This window comes from Gekko japonicus, unplaced genomic scaffold, assembly GCF_001447785.1.
Source record: "Gekko japonicus isolate JY-2015 unplaced genomic scaffold, Gekko_japonicus_V1.1 scaffold1602, whole genome shotgun sequence".
Taxonomy (NCBI): Eukaryota; Metazoa; Chordata; class Lepidosauria; order Squamata; family Gekkonidae; genus Gekko; species Gekko japonicus.
The window spans coordinates 398731-414886 of NW_015172053.1; the positions used below are offsets into that span (position 1 = coordinate 398731).

General features: G+C 42.3%; 1 protein-coding gene across 1 annotated transcript in view; it reads right to left on the minus strand.

Moving 5' to 3' along the window:
- The window catches only part of LAMA3 (laminin subunit alpha 3), a 169607-nt gene that overhangs the window by 140078 nt on the left and 13373 nt on the right, over positions 1-16156 (minus strand). Inside the window, exon 3 of the mRNA XM_015420742.1 lies at positions 490-607. Within this exon, the coding sequence (XP_015276228.1) occupies positions 490-607 (118 nt within the window). The remainder of the gene's footprint in view (positions 1-489; positions 608-16156) is intronic.

Genomic DNA, 16156 nt, shown 5'->3' on the forward strand with positions numbered 1-16156 from the left:
TTCAAGATCATTTATTAAACTCCAAAAGACGCCCAAAGTAGGGTTTGCCCCTATTTCTACACAGAATTCTACTGCATTCTTTAAAGGCTTCTCAGTGTTGAAACATTTAAACCAATTTCTTGTTAAATATGCAATCATGGCAATATTGCTGTTAACCCAACTAGATTGGGGCAGGTCCCTAATGGGGCTCTTTTTGCTGGAGAAACTCCTTTGCATATTAGGCGACACACCCCTAATGTAGCCAATCCTCCAAGAGTTTACAGAGCTCTTCTTACAGAGGCTACTGTAAGCTCTTGGAGGATTGGCTACATTAGGGGTGTGTCGCCTAATATGCAAAGGAGTTCCTGCTACAAAAAAAGCCTAATTAACATTATATAGCTTACATATCCTTGCAAAATCTGCCAGGTGGGGGTGAAATGTTTTTGACTGTGAAAAGATTGTTAACCCCTTCCTTAAAAGCTGTAAAAACATTTAAATGTTGATACTCACAAGCAAAAAATTGCCACGGTGTGTAAGTTCTTCCAAAGTCTACCGATCTTTCTAACACCCACAGATCTGGACGAGGAGAGTTTGCAAATTTGATGAGGATATAGGCCACATGAAAGAACTGGTAATAAAATAGATGTAAGGAACATATAAATATATGTAAAGAAACGTTATAGTAATATAAATAGCTGTGCTGAGTAAGCTCCAGTTATATTAACTCCTCTGTGCACTACAAGAAGAAAGCTAATCGTGTTAGTTCTTGAGAAAACAGCACAGGAAAGTGGCATGCATTATGCTTTCTACATTTACATGTATAGTAAATATTTTCGCTTCTATGCACATGCAATTCAGTGTTCTATGAATCTGATGTGTTGTAACAAGCAGTGTTCCCTCTAAGCTGAGTTAGTGTGAGCTAGCTCACAGATTTTTAGCCTCCGGCTCACACATTTTTGTCTTAGCTCAGGAAGGGATGTCTCCAGAGCAAACTAATTTATGCAGCGGCCAAATCGCTCACTCACAGCTTTAATGCCAGTCGCTCACAAAGTAGAATTTTTGCTCACAAGACTCCACAGCCTAGAGGGAACATTGGTAACAAGCCTAAGACAGTAAAGAGTTACTTCATGAACTGGAACCCCAGTACAAGAAGACAATCAGATAATATTATAGATTGATTCAGATGAGCACTACTCCTACTACTTCTGCTTTTGGAGATCACAACATGTGTAGATTTCTAAAACCATCACTTTGTCAAGTAGATATGGAACTGGAAGCTGGCTCTTGTAGTAACCCATGAGAACCTTCAGTACAAAAACCTGAACAGCAGATTTCACATTGGAGCATCACACATAACAAGCAAGAGGAGGACAGGATAGGAAAGCTGAAAGGGGAATCACTGAGCAACGTGGCTATTCCCTTTTAATAGTACTTCTTCTACATCAGGCATTTTAAAACAGTCTTCTGAACCAGCCACCCTGTTCACCATTTTCATTTTCAGCTGAGCACAGCAATTATCTTTCCAGCTGAAAAGTATGGCTGGATGAGAAGAGTTTCTCCCCAACTTGGAGATGTTCTCTCTGATGGAAAGTAACAGCTCGCATACAAGAATTTAATTTTGGATGATACACATGTGCCTAAAAATTAATATGACAAAGACAGAACAGAAGGAAGTTTTATAGTGAATTTAGACTTGGGAGCATTTTCATTACAGTATGAAGATTCTGGTTGAAATGTATGTGATTCTTAAAGCAGAAGGGCACAGCAAATTGATTCTTCCCCATTTCTACACTACTGAAAGTATTACAAAGGATTCTGTGCAGAATGATGTTGTTGGGTAGTATTTATAAGGTATTATAATCATGATTTATGATGTATACCAATGTACATTATTAAAGTATTTTATACATTTCCTATATAAATATTTTATGTGGTGTTGTTTTATTTTGCTGTATTTTCACAGCACCACTCTTATTCTATTGATCTTGCTAACATAAATAAAACAATCTTTTCATCATTGTCTAATAAAGACAAGCATGTTTCATGTAAATATTCTCCTGAAATTATAAGGAACATGACTTCAGTGGAGCTGTTCAAAACAGTTTTAAAACTGCAGCCTTGGGCTTCGATCTTTCTAATTCCTCTGTCAGCACTATGCTCTCTTCATTTTTATGATGTTTTACTTGGAACGGTGTACTGGGGCTTGGCTTACTCGTTTCTCAAACATCAAAGAGAATAATTAACAGAGCTGAAGCCTACACGGCACGAAGATGGATCTGTACGCCTAAACATGGAAATGCTGTATGGCTGTGGCATGACCCATGCTGGATTTGTGTACTTGTTACTCAAACTGAACCTGAAATCTCTTGCACCCAGGCCAGTCTAAGTTGGCATGATATGTTCAGTACTACATCAGTACTACACACTGTGGTGCTTTTACATCATGTCTGGAAACATCTTTTTCTCTCCTCCTTTCTTCCTTTTTGGTGGTTATTAATTCAATACTGCTGCAGACAGAACTATCTATAGTATTTCATCACGCATTGTTTGGAAAATCTTGTTATCTATACCTGAATGGTAACCAAACACCACAAGTTTTCACCACTGCATTTCATGCCAGGACATTTTAGCATCAACAAAGGTAAAGGTAAAGGTTCCCTTGCTCGAAAGCCAGTCGAGTCCGACTCTAGGGTTGCGGTGCTCATCTCCGTTTCAAAGCCAAAGAGCCAGCGCTGTCCGAAGACGTTTCCGTGGTCATGTGGCCGGCATGACTAAACACCAAGGCGCACGGAACACTGTTACCTTCCCACCGAAGTGGTACCTATTTATCTACTTGCAATTTCTTGCTTTCGAACTGCTACAAACAGCTGTGTAAAAAAGGGTTTGGGATGCCCTAGACTAGAGACTAACATATGTATTGTGGCACAAGTTTGATAAAGAAAACCCTATTAATAAATTATACTCAATGGTATACTTCATAACAGATTCCAATATGAAATCTGCTGGGCAAGGGAGAGGTTTAGAACACTTGGGAATTTTTTACAAGGTAGAAAAGGAAATATTGCATACTGCATGCTATGAGAGGTCATGGGAAAGTAGAGTAGACTACAAATAAAGGGGGGGGCAGACACCCCAAGAGGCCAAAGTCAAGGTTTTCTTATGCTATAGCTTTCAAGTCCAAAACTATTCTTTCATCTTCCAAAAGAAGATCTGAATTACCAAACCATCTGGGGCAAGGCCAACCTTCCTTGCTAGCTATTTCAATATTGGGCACATTCATATAATGTTAACAATATTTCATGTTCGTTATTACAGAAGGAAGATTTTTTCATTCATAAATCTTAGACCATTTTCCCAGATGGCTTAAATCTTTCATTAGATCTAATTCCATTAATCTAATTATCTCTCATTACAGGCTTGAAATTGACATTTAAACTGACAGTTCCTACACCTGCTATTAATTATCACACCTTATGCGTGGGTGTTTTAAAACCAGTCATTTATTTTGGGTGCTTAGGAGAATCTAGCCACCTGGGAATTTTTATTGGCTGTCACCATGTTTTGATTCTCTCTTTCAACTATACAGTATGTAACTATGGGAGAAGGCGATTGGGTGTTTCTCTTTCTTGTCTGGGTTTTTCTCTGTAAAGGTATGAGGAAAATACCAGTTGTGTTTTGTTTTTACACTTCTAGGTAAAGGTAAAGGTTCCCTTGCTCGAAAGCCAGTCGAATCCGACTCTAGGGTTGCGATGCTCATCTCCGTTTCAAAGCCGAAAAGCCAGCGCTGTCCGAAGACGTTTCCGTGGTCATGTGGCCGGCATGACTAAACACCAAGGCGCACGGAACGCTGTTACCTTCCCACCGAAGTGGTACCTATTTATCTACTTGCAATTTCTTGCTTTCGAACTGCTAGGTTGGCAGGAGCTGGAACTAGAGATGGGAGCTCACTCCATCATGCAGCACCCGGGTCTCGAACTGCTGAACTACTGACCTTCAACAGCCTGCAGTTCAGCGTCTTAACCACTTGAGCCACCGCAGCTCCTTTTACACTTCTAAGTCCTGAGAAATATGGAGCTGATCTTGTCCTTATACTACACTTCCCAAAAAAATTTTTTTAAATTTTTTGATTCACAAGTAGGTAGTTTATTTAGACTGTCTGTGGAAGTGTGCTTGCACACGAAAGCTTACACCTTAAATAAAACTTTGTTGGTCTTAAAGGTGCCATTGGACCCAAACTTTGTTATATTTTTGCAAGTCAGTGCACCACAAAATTGTCTTAAAAGCAGACTGCCAATCACTCTGAGGCCCACCTTCCTACGTGCATGCCAGCACCAATCTCATTGGCAAACAACACACTCCCCTATATCAGGTGCATCAAGTTACGTTTGTACCTTTCAACTATAAAATATTATGTGTTCTCATAGTTCCTGCAGGAATCAAAAACACGTTTGATTAAACATGCAACTACAACTTCTTACCTCACACTATATTCATTTCACTCTACTTTCAGATGTTAACTCTTCTTAAATCACAAACTCTACATGAACTCTGCTAAGATTAACAATGTGTTTCTATCAATCAAATCAGTTAATGTTCCTTTAGTCACTCTCTTTCTGTGAAACCTACCTCACTTCGTTGTTATGAGGGTAAAATGTAAAGACGGGGAGAACCATATATGATGCCCTGAGTAGGGGTGTGCATTCAGGTATACCTGAGCCAAACTTCTACCTGAAATTACCTGTTTGGGGATGGCTAGGGGGTACTGGGAATGAGCCAAAAAACTCCTGAAATTCCAGGAATAGTGAAGATTTATCTCCTGCAATTTTGGGAGTGTTTCAGGGAGGAGCAAGAGAGGGGAGAAGGAAAGAGAAGCAGCCAGCCTGGGAAACATCTGTTAGCATTTCAGGAAAGAGACAGATGTTGACTAACAGCTGGTGGTAGTCCAGTAGCACCTTAAAGACTAACAAAATTTGTGGCAGGGTATGAGCTTTCATAAGTCGCTCTCACTTCTTCAGGTACAGCTAGAATTTGAGTCCATCTGTCCTTATATCTTGGAGGGTGAAGTGATTTCAGATGCCAAATGACAATAGCAGGCAAATGACAATAGCAAGCATGATTGATTTAGATGTGATATGCAGAGGTATGGAGAAATCAGAATTGGTAATGAGACAGTAAACCTAGCTCTTGATTACCCATCTTGATCTAGCTGGTGGTAAGAAAGACCTGGCCTCCAACCATGGCCCTTTAAATGTTAAAAGGGATAGAACCCAACTTGCTCCATATCATTATTGTCCTTGCTAGAGGCTTTTCCCCACTGCTGGCGAAGGTGGCAGAGCCAATAGCTGGCAGGCTGGCCCCTGGATTCCCAGGAGGTTTTGCTGTCACAGAGGCCATTCCCTCTCACTGCCACCAGGGGCCTTTTTATTTTTTTAAATCAGCAACTGAATAGCATTATATCTATATAACAGTATAACAATATGTTTTGCAGGTTCTCTAAATTCCCATGGAATGCATATTCAACAAAAAGTATGTTTTATGTACAGAGTTTAACTTTTCAAAAGAAAGCAATCTAATAAATCACATTCAATACCAATAAGGTTCCACATAATATTCTTGTTGACAAATTGATAAAATTTGGTTTGGATCCTATGACTGTTAGGTGGCTCTGTAACTGGTTGACAGATCGCATCCAAAGAGTGCTTGTGAATGGTTCCTCAACTTCTTGGAGAGGAGTGACAAGTGGAGTGCCTCAAGAATCTGTCCTGGAACCTGTTTTGTTCAACATCTTTATCAATGATTTAGAAGATAAATGGATAGAGGGAATGCTTATTAAATTTGCAGATGATACTAAATTGGGAGGGGTAGCAAATACAATAGAAGAGAGAGTCAGAATTCAGGATGATCTTGACAGGCTGGAAAACTGGGCTAAAACAAATAAAATGAATTTCAATGGGGATAAATGTAAAGTTCTGCATTTAGGGGGGGAAATCAAACTCATAATTATAGGATGGGAGAGACTTGTCTTGGCAGTAGTATGTGCGAAAAGGATCTAGGGGACTTAGTAGACCATACACTGAACATGAGTCAGCAGTGTGATGTGGTTGCTAAAAAGGCAAATGCGATTTTGGGCTGTGTCAACAGAAGTATTGTGTCCAGATCATATGAAGCGATGGCATCACTTTACTCTGCTCTGGTTAGACCGCACCTAGAGCATTGTGTTCAGTTTTGGGCACCACAATTTAAGAAAGTTATAGACAAGCTGGAACGTGTCCAGAGGAGGGCAACGACGATGGTGAGGGGTCTGGAGACCAAGTCCTATAAGCAGAGGTTGAAGGAGCTGGGTATGTTTAGCCTGGAGAGGAGACGACTAAGAGGTGATATGATAACCATCTTCAAGTACTTGAAGGGCTTTCATATAGAGGATGGTGTGTAGTTGTTTTCTGTTGCCCCAGAAGGTCGAACCAGAACCACCAGGTTGAAATTAAGTTAGAAAAGTTTTCGGTTAAACATTAGGAAGAACTTCCTCACAGTTAAAGCAGTTCCTCAGTGGAACAGGCTTCCTCGGGAGGTGGTGGACTCTCCTTCTTTGGAGGTTTTCCAACAGAGGCTAGATGGCCATCTGACAGCGATGCTGATTGTGTGAACTTAGGCAGATCATGAGAGGGAGGGGAGGAAGGGTTGCTTCAGTGCTTAGTTCTTGTGGCCCTTTCTTACATGCCCAAGGAAATGCTTATTGCCACTTTGGGGTCATGAAGCAATTTTTCTCCAGGCCAGTTTGGCCAAGGATCCTGGAGGTTTTTTGTCATCTTCTGGGCATGGAACAGTGGTCACTGTGGGTGTGGAGGGGGTACTTGTGAATTTCCTGCATTGGGCAGGGGGTTGGACTAGATGACCCCAGAGGTCCCTTACACACACACACACACACACAATAACTCAGCATCAGAATATACAAATGGGGACCCAGAAGGAACTTGCGGGGAGGAGGCATCCCATTCCCCTTGTCTCTATTTCATGTTCCCCACACCTTTTCTGACAGCCATTCTCTCTTTCTTTCGATGCCACCACTTAAGTCACTCAACCCCAACCCCTGGCAGTCAGCCCCTCCTCTGTTGTTATCTTGGAGGAGCGGGAATCATGACTCTCTCCACCTATAGCTTTGCCTGGCTGGTATGGGGGAAGCTACTACTCCTGTGCTCCCCTCCAGCCTCTAGCTTTGCCAGGTCAGCGAGGGAGGGAGCAATGACTCCTGCACCCCCACACACACCTTTGCCCTTGATGCGGAGAGGGGGAGTGGTGACTTCCATACCCCTTCCATTGTTGTGTGCTCAGTGGTGCAATGATGATTCCTCACCCCGCTACCTGCATCTCTGCCAGCTGGGGGGGGGGTAGCGACAACTCTGTTCTTCTGCCCTCCTCCTCATACTGTGGCAGGGTGTGCAGCAGAGATCCTGGGCCCAGGGCAGCTCTTGGGCTTCGCTGCTAGCATGTCCAGACCCAGTGTGCCTCTCACAGGCCTCTGCTAGTATGTCTGTACCTGGCGCAGCTCTTGCAGGCTGCTGCAGTGTGCCTGGCGCAGATCTAGGCAGTTGCTGCCACCATCAAGGGTGGGCCCAGAGTAGCTCTCACAGGCTGCCACTGCCAAGGGCAGGCCTGGAGCTACTCTGGACTGTTGCTGCCACTGCAGAGGGCAGTCCTAGAGCAGCTCCAGGAGGTCAATGCCACCACTGAGGGTGGGCCCAGAGTGGCTCTCTCAGGCCGCCGCCACTGTAGGCAGGCCCAAAGCAGCCCTCAGAAGCCACCACCACAGATGGGAGGCAAGTCCACTGTCTGCACATTTGCAGATAGTGGCATACTTGGGGGGCTTGAACCCTCCCCCATTTAATTTTTTACAGATATCTGATTTTTCTGGAAACCTGAGGGTTTCCTCTAGTTTGGGGGGAAATCTGATTAATCTGATTAAGTATCTGCACATCTGCCCACACTTGAGAAACAGATAACTAGATATGAGATTTCACAGCTGTTTATTACTTTAAGAGAAAATGTTCAAGAAACTTTAAATCGCAAGAAACAACTGGCATGACTTTAGGAGTATTCATTTCTACATAGTGGTACATAAAATGCAATTATTAGTAGTATTAGAGTAAAAATTGATGATTTATTAGCATAGTAGGAAGGGCTGTGATGAATTGGTTTATCGAACAGGTGGACTTAAAACAAGAAAGACGCCTGGAACAGGAGTGGATTTCAATTTTACATGAAGGGTCCTGCGGTGGCTTCTGATCATTAGGGGGGGTGGGGGGGGGGAGAGAAAGCAAAAATAACTCTGTTGTGAAGTTTCCTGGAGTGAAGCTCTAATCCCCTTGGGCCCACTGCAAGATCTGATGGATGACGGCAGCTTGGGAGAAGCCATCCTTGCCTGGCCTGCCTGCAGCACCATCAATCAGGCAGCGAATGTGCACGTACAATAGGCAGGAAAACACAGACATGAATGACAACACTGCATCACAAGAGCTCTGGGTTTACATGCTCAGATATTAGATGGTATGAAAAAGTACAGTGCATGCAAACCTCCCACAAAGGCTTGGCAAAAGAGGGTTAGGAACTTCAACACTATTGGGAATGTACTACACTAACATCCAGTATGTTTGTGAGTTGTCAGAAGAGCTACTGGTACTGTGGCCGCTGAGAGTTCTTGTCTACACAGCAGTCGTAGTGTACACACCATTCTCCTACAACTGCTTTAAAATTGTAGTTATATGAGGTTGAGCATGTCCATATAGCTCACACCCATGAGTGGATCCCCGCACAGATTTAAGAAATCTGCATAACGTGGCCGTTCAGAAATAGGGTATAAGTTTTTGCAAACCCAGGGGGATGCACAGGTTTCCAGGGGGGAGAAAGCAAATGTTTTAAAAGCAAAAAACACAGGTGTTTAAAAAAAACAAAAACCTCGGTGCTAGAATAGCGATGTCTGTTGCTTCTACAGACATTAAAAACAAACAAAAAGAAAAACAGAGTTACCTGCTTACCAAGATCTCATGTGAAGATCCCAGTTGTCATTTTGGGTTGCTCAGACAACTGCCCATGACTACAATTCAATTACAGTGCAAGGAGAAGGAATTCGTATTGTGATGGGATGCTTCAGCAACCCAGAAGGCCACGGTGGCAGTAGTCACAACCAGGAGAAAGAGTTGAGGGGTGGAAGCAGGGACCAGAACCAGTGGTGTGGTTGGGAAAGCAGACACCAGAGAGGAGTGGGAATGGAGAAAGAACCAGTATGGGTGAGAAGGAAGTTGGGGCAGGGAGAGGCAAACAAACAGGAAGATCAAGTGTGTGGACAAACAGGAGGGGGAAACCAAGCAGAGGGGAAGAAAGAAGAAAAAGCAGAGCAAGAACAAGGACATGAGGGTCCAGTGGGGGGATTCTCCTGCCAACAATTTCTCAAAGGTCCACCTCTTCTAGTATTGTTTGCTAAAAAGCAAAAATTCTCCATGCTGAACCCACCACCAATCTAAAAATCATTCTAGATACCGGGCACCACTGGCTCCACCACCAATCTAAAAATCATTCTAGATGCCGGGTACCACTGGATAATGATAGCATATTGTAGTTACATTATGACAACCCAGCAGCATAGAAAACAAAACAATGCTAGTATAAGCAAAACAACCCAGTAATACTGACAGAGAGCTATAGTATACCATCCATGAATCACAATGTTACACAAGAAGAAAACTACCACAGTACCCATGTAAAGAAATGACCAACAAATACGCAGAGATAGTGTCTTTGTCTTTTTCACAAAGACAGGAAAACTTCATGTTAGAGGCTTTCCATTAGTACAGTAACAGCTAAAGACTTATATATTCTTGGTACTATGCTATGATTGGTTACCAAAGTCACAACTACATGAAAATGGGACACTTACAAAGTGTCCTTCCTAGGGCATGTGAAGCTGAAGAAAATGTGCAAAAAGCCCCCTCCTCCTGGTGAAAGAGAAGTGAGAGGGAAACCAGAAACTCCTCCCCGCTCAGATCATGAGTGGTTTTTAAGATGCGTTCCTCCATGTATGTCGGACTGTCGGTCCAGAGGCGCACCCATGACCTGGCACATGTCAGGTGTATCATGTGGTTTGGCCCACAGGGTAAGGGAGCTAAAAGGGTAAAGAGCTCTGGAATACTCCCTACTAATTGTGTATCCACTAAGTATAGTTCTCTCCAGTTAAGATAGCACTACATGTTAAAAGTTCCTAAGTAAAAGAAAGGGCTGCTTTCTGTAAGAATTTAACCTGCCAGCTGTAGGAAATGTGGATGCTTCACTATTTTCCTGCTCATTCGCCAAAGACTAAATCAATTGTCATTTTCCCCTGCCTTCTTCAACAGTCATCCACAAACTAAAATTAATGCTTCAGTTCTATCAATCCATGCTCCCAGCATGATAACTAGAGTCCACTGAAAGTACGCAACATGTGAAAGCAAAGTTATATCATACACTTTCTGCTACCCTCCGTTGGGTAGCTGGCCATCTGACTGTCTCCAGCACAGCTAAAGAAGCACTCTATACATTAAAGAAAAAATATTCATTTTGGTTAGGAAACCCTTAGTACCCCCTAGGGAAACTCTGGCTGCGGTCACACACACTAAATAATCCACTTTCAATCCACTTTCCAATTGGATTTTGCCAGTTCACACAGTAAAATCCAGTTGGAAAGTGCACTGAAAGTGGATTGAAGGTGGATTATTTCATGTGTGTGACTACAGCCTAAGAGAAATTCAGCCATAGCATCCCATGTGAACATTTATGTCTGTGCTTCAAGTGAGCATGCTGCCATCAACCGGAAGTCGTGAACATTTATTTCTGTGCTTCGATAAAACCCTGCCTTTCTCCCCAATGGGAACCCAAAGCAGTTTACACCATTCTTCTCTCCCCTATTGTACCCTCATCGAAACCTTGTGAGGTGGGTCAGGCTGAGAGTGTGTGATGGGCCCAAGGACCCAGCAGACTGGGAATTCAAATTCGAGTCTCTCAGATCCTAGCCTGAGATTCTGACCACTACACCGCATTGGCTGTCTCACTGTACAGGAGTCGTCTCATGCATAAGTGGTTGTTACTCATGCAAGTTATTATTAACTTACAAGTTTATTTATTTGCTTGATTTATATCCTGCCTTTTCTCCCCAACTGCAATCCAAAAGCAGCTTATATTGTCTTCTTCTCCTCCATTTTATCGTCATTATAACACTAAGAGCATCCAGAGTGGGGATTTAGATGTGAGGAACTTCATATTATTCAAAGGTCCATCTGACTCAGTGAGTTGTTTAAATGTTGCAATGATGAGTAATTGGTAAATGAGTAACATGTACGTTATTGCAATGCAACACAGTAAAGGAGGTAACTATTTCTAAGGTGCCCCTGGTGTGTATAGTTCACATTAGATACAGATCTGAGCAAAGGAAAGTCAAGTCAGAAAAACAAAATGTTTTCTTGAACTGGAAACAAGCAGAGACCTGTGTCCTCCCAGAAAGTGAAGGTACTTTCTTTGTTGAAACAGCTCTATCAAGAACAATGTTCTTAGGCTGCAACGACACATTATGAGGCAAACACAGCACACCCAAGCCCATGTCTGTTTCATAATGCAAATACACAGACAGGGAAGCATTTGCAGCAGAGAAATAGTAGACAGTCCTTAACCCATTTCTCACTGTCTGTTTCTCTTCTGCAAAGCCATTTTTTAATCAATTTCCCCCATTATAGAACCAAGATCTGGGTATCTAGGAAAGGCTGTGCATACTTCTATCTGATTCTTCCTTGCAAATGACCAGATCTCGCCTTTGCTTAGCTTGGCAAAAGCAGAATTGTAAATACATTTGCTGAGGTAACATGTAACCCCCAGCCTTAGCTTCTAATAGACAATGGTCTCATTACACCTTGCTAGGCACCTGTCACGCACTGCCCAAGGTTAGCATGGGAGGATGAGCCCTTATTGGAGGCAGAGGACCTGCCCCCAAGCCCCATCCAGATGCTCCCTGCAAGGTGAATGCCTTAAGTACCTCCCCAATGGGAATCTTTACCAGCACTGGCACTGCTCCCTGACCCAGCAGGCCCCTCAAACCAAAGAACCTCAGCATGGACTCAGAGTCCAATGGCACCTTTAAGACCAACAAAGGTTTATTCAAGGTATGAGCTTTCATGGGCACACACACTTTATCAAATACGTTAGAATGGCAGTCAAGGTTCATACTTATAGCAAGGTTCAACCCTTGCCTGCCATTCTAACGTATTTGAATGCCCACGAAAGCTCATACCTTGAATAAACCTTTGTTGGTCTTAAAGGTGCCATCAGGCTCTAAATTTGTTGTACTGCTTCAGACCAATATGGCTGACCAACTGGATCTATCTTCATGGACTTACTTGTTTGGTTTGATTTGATTTGATTTGATTTATACCCCACCCTTCCTGCCAAGGCAGGCTCAGAGTGGCCAGACCTGTCAAAATGGACCAGGCAGAGAGGGAAATGCTTGGCAGCCCAAAGCCTCCCCCCTGCTAAGGAAGCACTATAAAAACCCAGTAAGTCACTGTAGGACCTGGGCCTTGCTACTCCTCAGGGGTAGAGGTGTCAACTCAGCTTGCAAGATGAGCCTAGCATTGGAAACTCCCTATATAAGCGTGTAGTGAGGCTGGAGGCAGTGTGGGATTAATTTGGCTCCAATTTTGCTGACGTGGCTACCAGTTGCTGGACTGGGTCTCAGTCTGCTGGGTACTGTTACTGCACTTGTCCAGGGCCTCACCTGCAGCCTGGTGGGCCGGACAGTACCCACATTCCAGAAAGGGTCACAGCTTACAAAGAGCACATGAACCTGTTTTCTTAGACTGTATTCTTAGTATGGATCTGAAGTCCCTATTAGCATAAGGGCATCATGATGAATTTAGGCAGTTAGTATTCAGAAAACTGAATTGTAAGCTATTATGAGTACATCAAAGCAAAATAAGAACAAAAAGCTTCTCAGAATAAAACAGTAAATTATGAAGTGTTACAAGCCTGAGATGCATCTATTCATTAAAAATTAAAAATAAAATATGGGATTAAAAGAATGTTGTGACTGGAAGGGACCTGAGTGAACATTTAATGTAACTAACAGCCCACAGAACACAAATCCTATCCCAAAGCACCCCCAGCAGATGCTTATGTAACTTTTACCAGCAGCCTCAAAGAATACAGATCCTAGAAACAACCTTGGCAGCATATTCCCCTGCTGAATTGCCCTGATGATCATGATGATTTCCAAATACATAATATAAATTCACTGTAAATACTACAATGCATATCCTTCCTCCACTTAGAATCACAGAATCATAGAGTTGGAAGGTACCCCTGGAGTCATCTAGTCCAACCCCCTGCACAATGCAGGAAATTTACAAGTACCCCCTCCACAGGAGCCCACCACCTCCTGAGGAAGCCTGTTCCACTGAGGAACTGCTTTAACTGTCAGGAAGTTCTTCCTAATGTTTCTGTACTCTGTTGACCTTTTTAACATTAAGATGTGAATGAGCACACATGTCTGTGCGTGCATTTCTGCATGCACCCAGTTTTATCCTGGGGCAACACAAATCCAAAATGATTCTATCAAGTGCAACAGTTACTGTGTAACTATGTACGCCAAACCAGAGCAAAAATTGATGAAAGAATACAAAGTCAGCAAAAGGACTTCAAAGAACTTTAAAAAAAATATGGGTCTCTAATTTTCCTTGTACGACAAAGTATGACTTGGCCTTCAACCGGAGCCTATCGACAGTGATCTGATCGGAGGGCAATTCTAATCTCATCTCTGCCTCTAGCAGAAACAAGGAGACTACAAATTAATACTTTAATTTTTGAAGATTAAACCAGCATGTCCAACTAGGATCTGAGACAGCTAGGTTGGAATCCCCAGCAGGCCATGGAAGCTTGCTTGGTGAATTTGGGCCAGTCATTAGCTCTCAGCCTAACCTACCTCACAAGATGGAAGTAATTGTAAGGTAGGATGGAGGAGGGGAGAACAATGATGTAAACTAACCTGGGTTCCCTCTGGGCTGAAAAATGTGATATAATAGCTATATAAATACATAAATAGACCAACATCTAAAATGTATCACGTGTAATAAATGCACCCCTTAACTTGCGAATGCCCTCTCCCTCAAGGCTCACCTGGTGCCTACCACATCATCTTTTAGGTGCCAGGCCAAAACATTTCTTTTTACCCAGGTTTTTAACTAAGAAGTTTTGGTTATTTAGCTGTTTTATGAATAATATGTTTCTTGTACAAGGTCTATTCTTCACATGTTCAGTGGTTGTTTTATGGTGTATTTCTTTATTTAAAACCTTTTTATGCTGCCTTCCAGCCCATCAGGGTCCCCAAGGAGGTGGCCATAAAACATTAAAACATTTGAACAATTAAAAATATGTAAAATTATACAATAATTCAACAAAAACAGATAAACAAACAACTCCATTATCACGGAGGTTCAATAACTGTTATTGAGGTATGCGAATGAAACAAAAGTCTTCACCCGCTGGCAGAAGACACCAATAGAGGGAGACAGACGAATCTCCCTGGGGAGGGAGTCCAAAAATTTTGGTATCAGAACCAAGAAAGCCGTTTCTTGGCTCACCACTCATCTAGCCTCAGATGGTGGGGACAACCAAAGCAAGGCCTTCAAGGATGACCGGAGTGAACAGGTAGGTTCATATGGGAGAAGGCGATCCTTAAGGTATGTTGGTTTCTGGTTCATTTTTATATCGCTATTCTTAAAATGATTGTATGCTATTGTTTTTACTTGTAAGCCGCCATAAATTAAGACTCTAGAGAGGCGGTGTATAAATTCCCAAAACAGACAAATGATGCCAAACCTCTACAAGTGCCCAAACCTTCTCCTCTCAAGCAATTTTGTTGGAGAGGGTGTAAGAAGTGTAGCCTGAGATAAAGAAGGCAGGCTGTGCTTGAGGAACTTGCAGCCTTTCAATTGGAACAAAAATCCCCAAATGCCCCTTCCCATAGGACTTTATACACACCTCAGACCTAAATGTATGCCTAACCATAAACATTCATCAAACCAAGGAATAGGGCAAAGACTGATGGGTTAAACAGCAAAGGGTCAACGAGAATAAGTGTGGCTGTACAGCTGTGAACAATAACCAGCACAACTTTACTATCCAGAAACATGACAGTGTGGCAGTGCAGTACTTAGGAAGCAGATAAAATACCCTCAAAAGAGGACTTAATAACAAAGCTCTTAGAGCTAGCACAAATGGATAACTTGAGTTTATTATTGCAAGGTAAAGATAATAAACTGCAAAATAAAAGATGGCTAAGGGTATATAATTGGATAAAAGAGGTACAGGTTATTAAATAAGTACAACGTTAATTATTTGCATAAGATGTTTCTTGATTCAACTTGATTCAATAACTCTAAAAATTTATCTAATCTAAGGAAATGAAATGTTTGTATTTTTGGTGGGAAATATGGAAAATAAACGGGTGAGGAAGCAGAGTCCCATTCTCTATGACCTAGCAAACTGGGTGGGCATCTCCAAGACTAATAAACTGTGCTTTTGTCCAAATTATATGCTAATGGGTATTTCTCAGCATTAATGAGCTTAATCCTATGATTCTGCCTGGCAGATTAACGGTCCTGAAAATCTCAATCCCTTGCTCTTGGAATGTGACACCAGTACCAGCTATTGTGAAAAACAGAGGAACAGTTTATAGCAAATTTCAATTCAGAGACTAATAATGACATGGTTCAGTTCAGATGTAATGCCAAACCAAGTTTTGAATATACATGGATGAAACTTGCGTTAACCTGCCCTATTCCCTCTCACTCTAGCCTTTGCGCATTCTGATTCGATTAGTTACTTCTAGTTATTGTTAATTATTGTAAGCTACGATTTGCACTAAAGAGAGAGTGACCAATTGAAACGAAGCATGTAAGGGAACAAAGGGAGATGACAGAGGGAGGCTCATTCCTAGATGGTCAGAGGAAGGGAGACAGAAGTCAAGTGTACTGACCCTCACTGAGAACCAGATTTAGGGTGAGTAGTATTGCTGTCTCCTTTCAGTATGCTCTGCTGATGGATTTGTAACAGGCTGGTTGTTTGCATTGAATATATTCAAGGAGAGTGCTTAACAATGCTCCTCCAA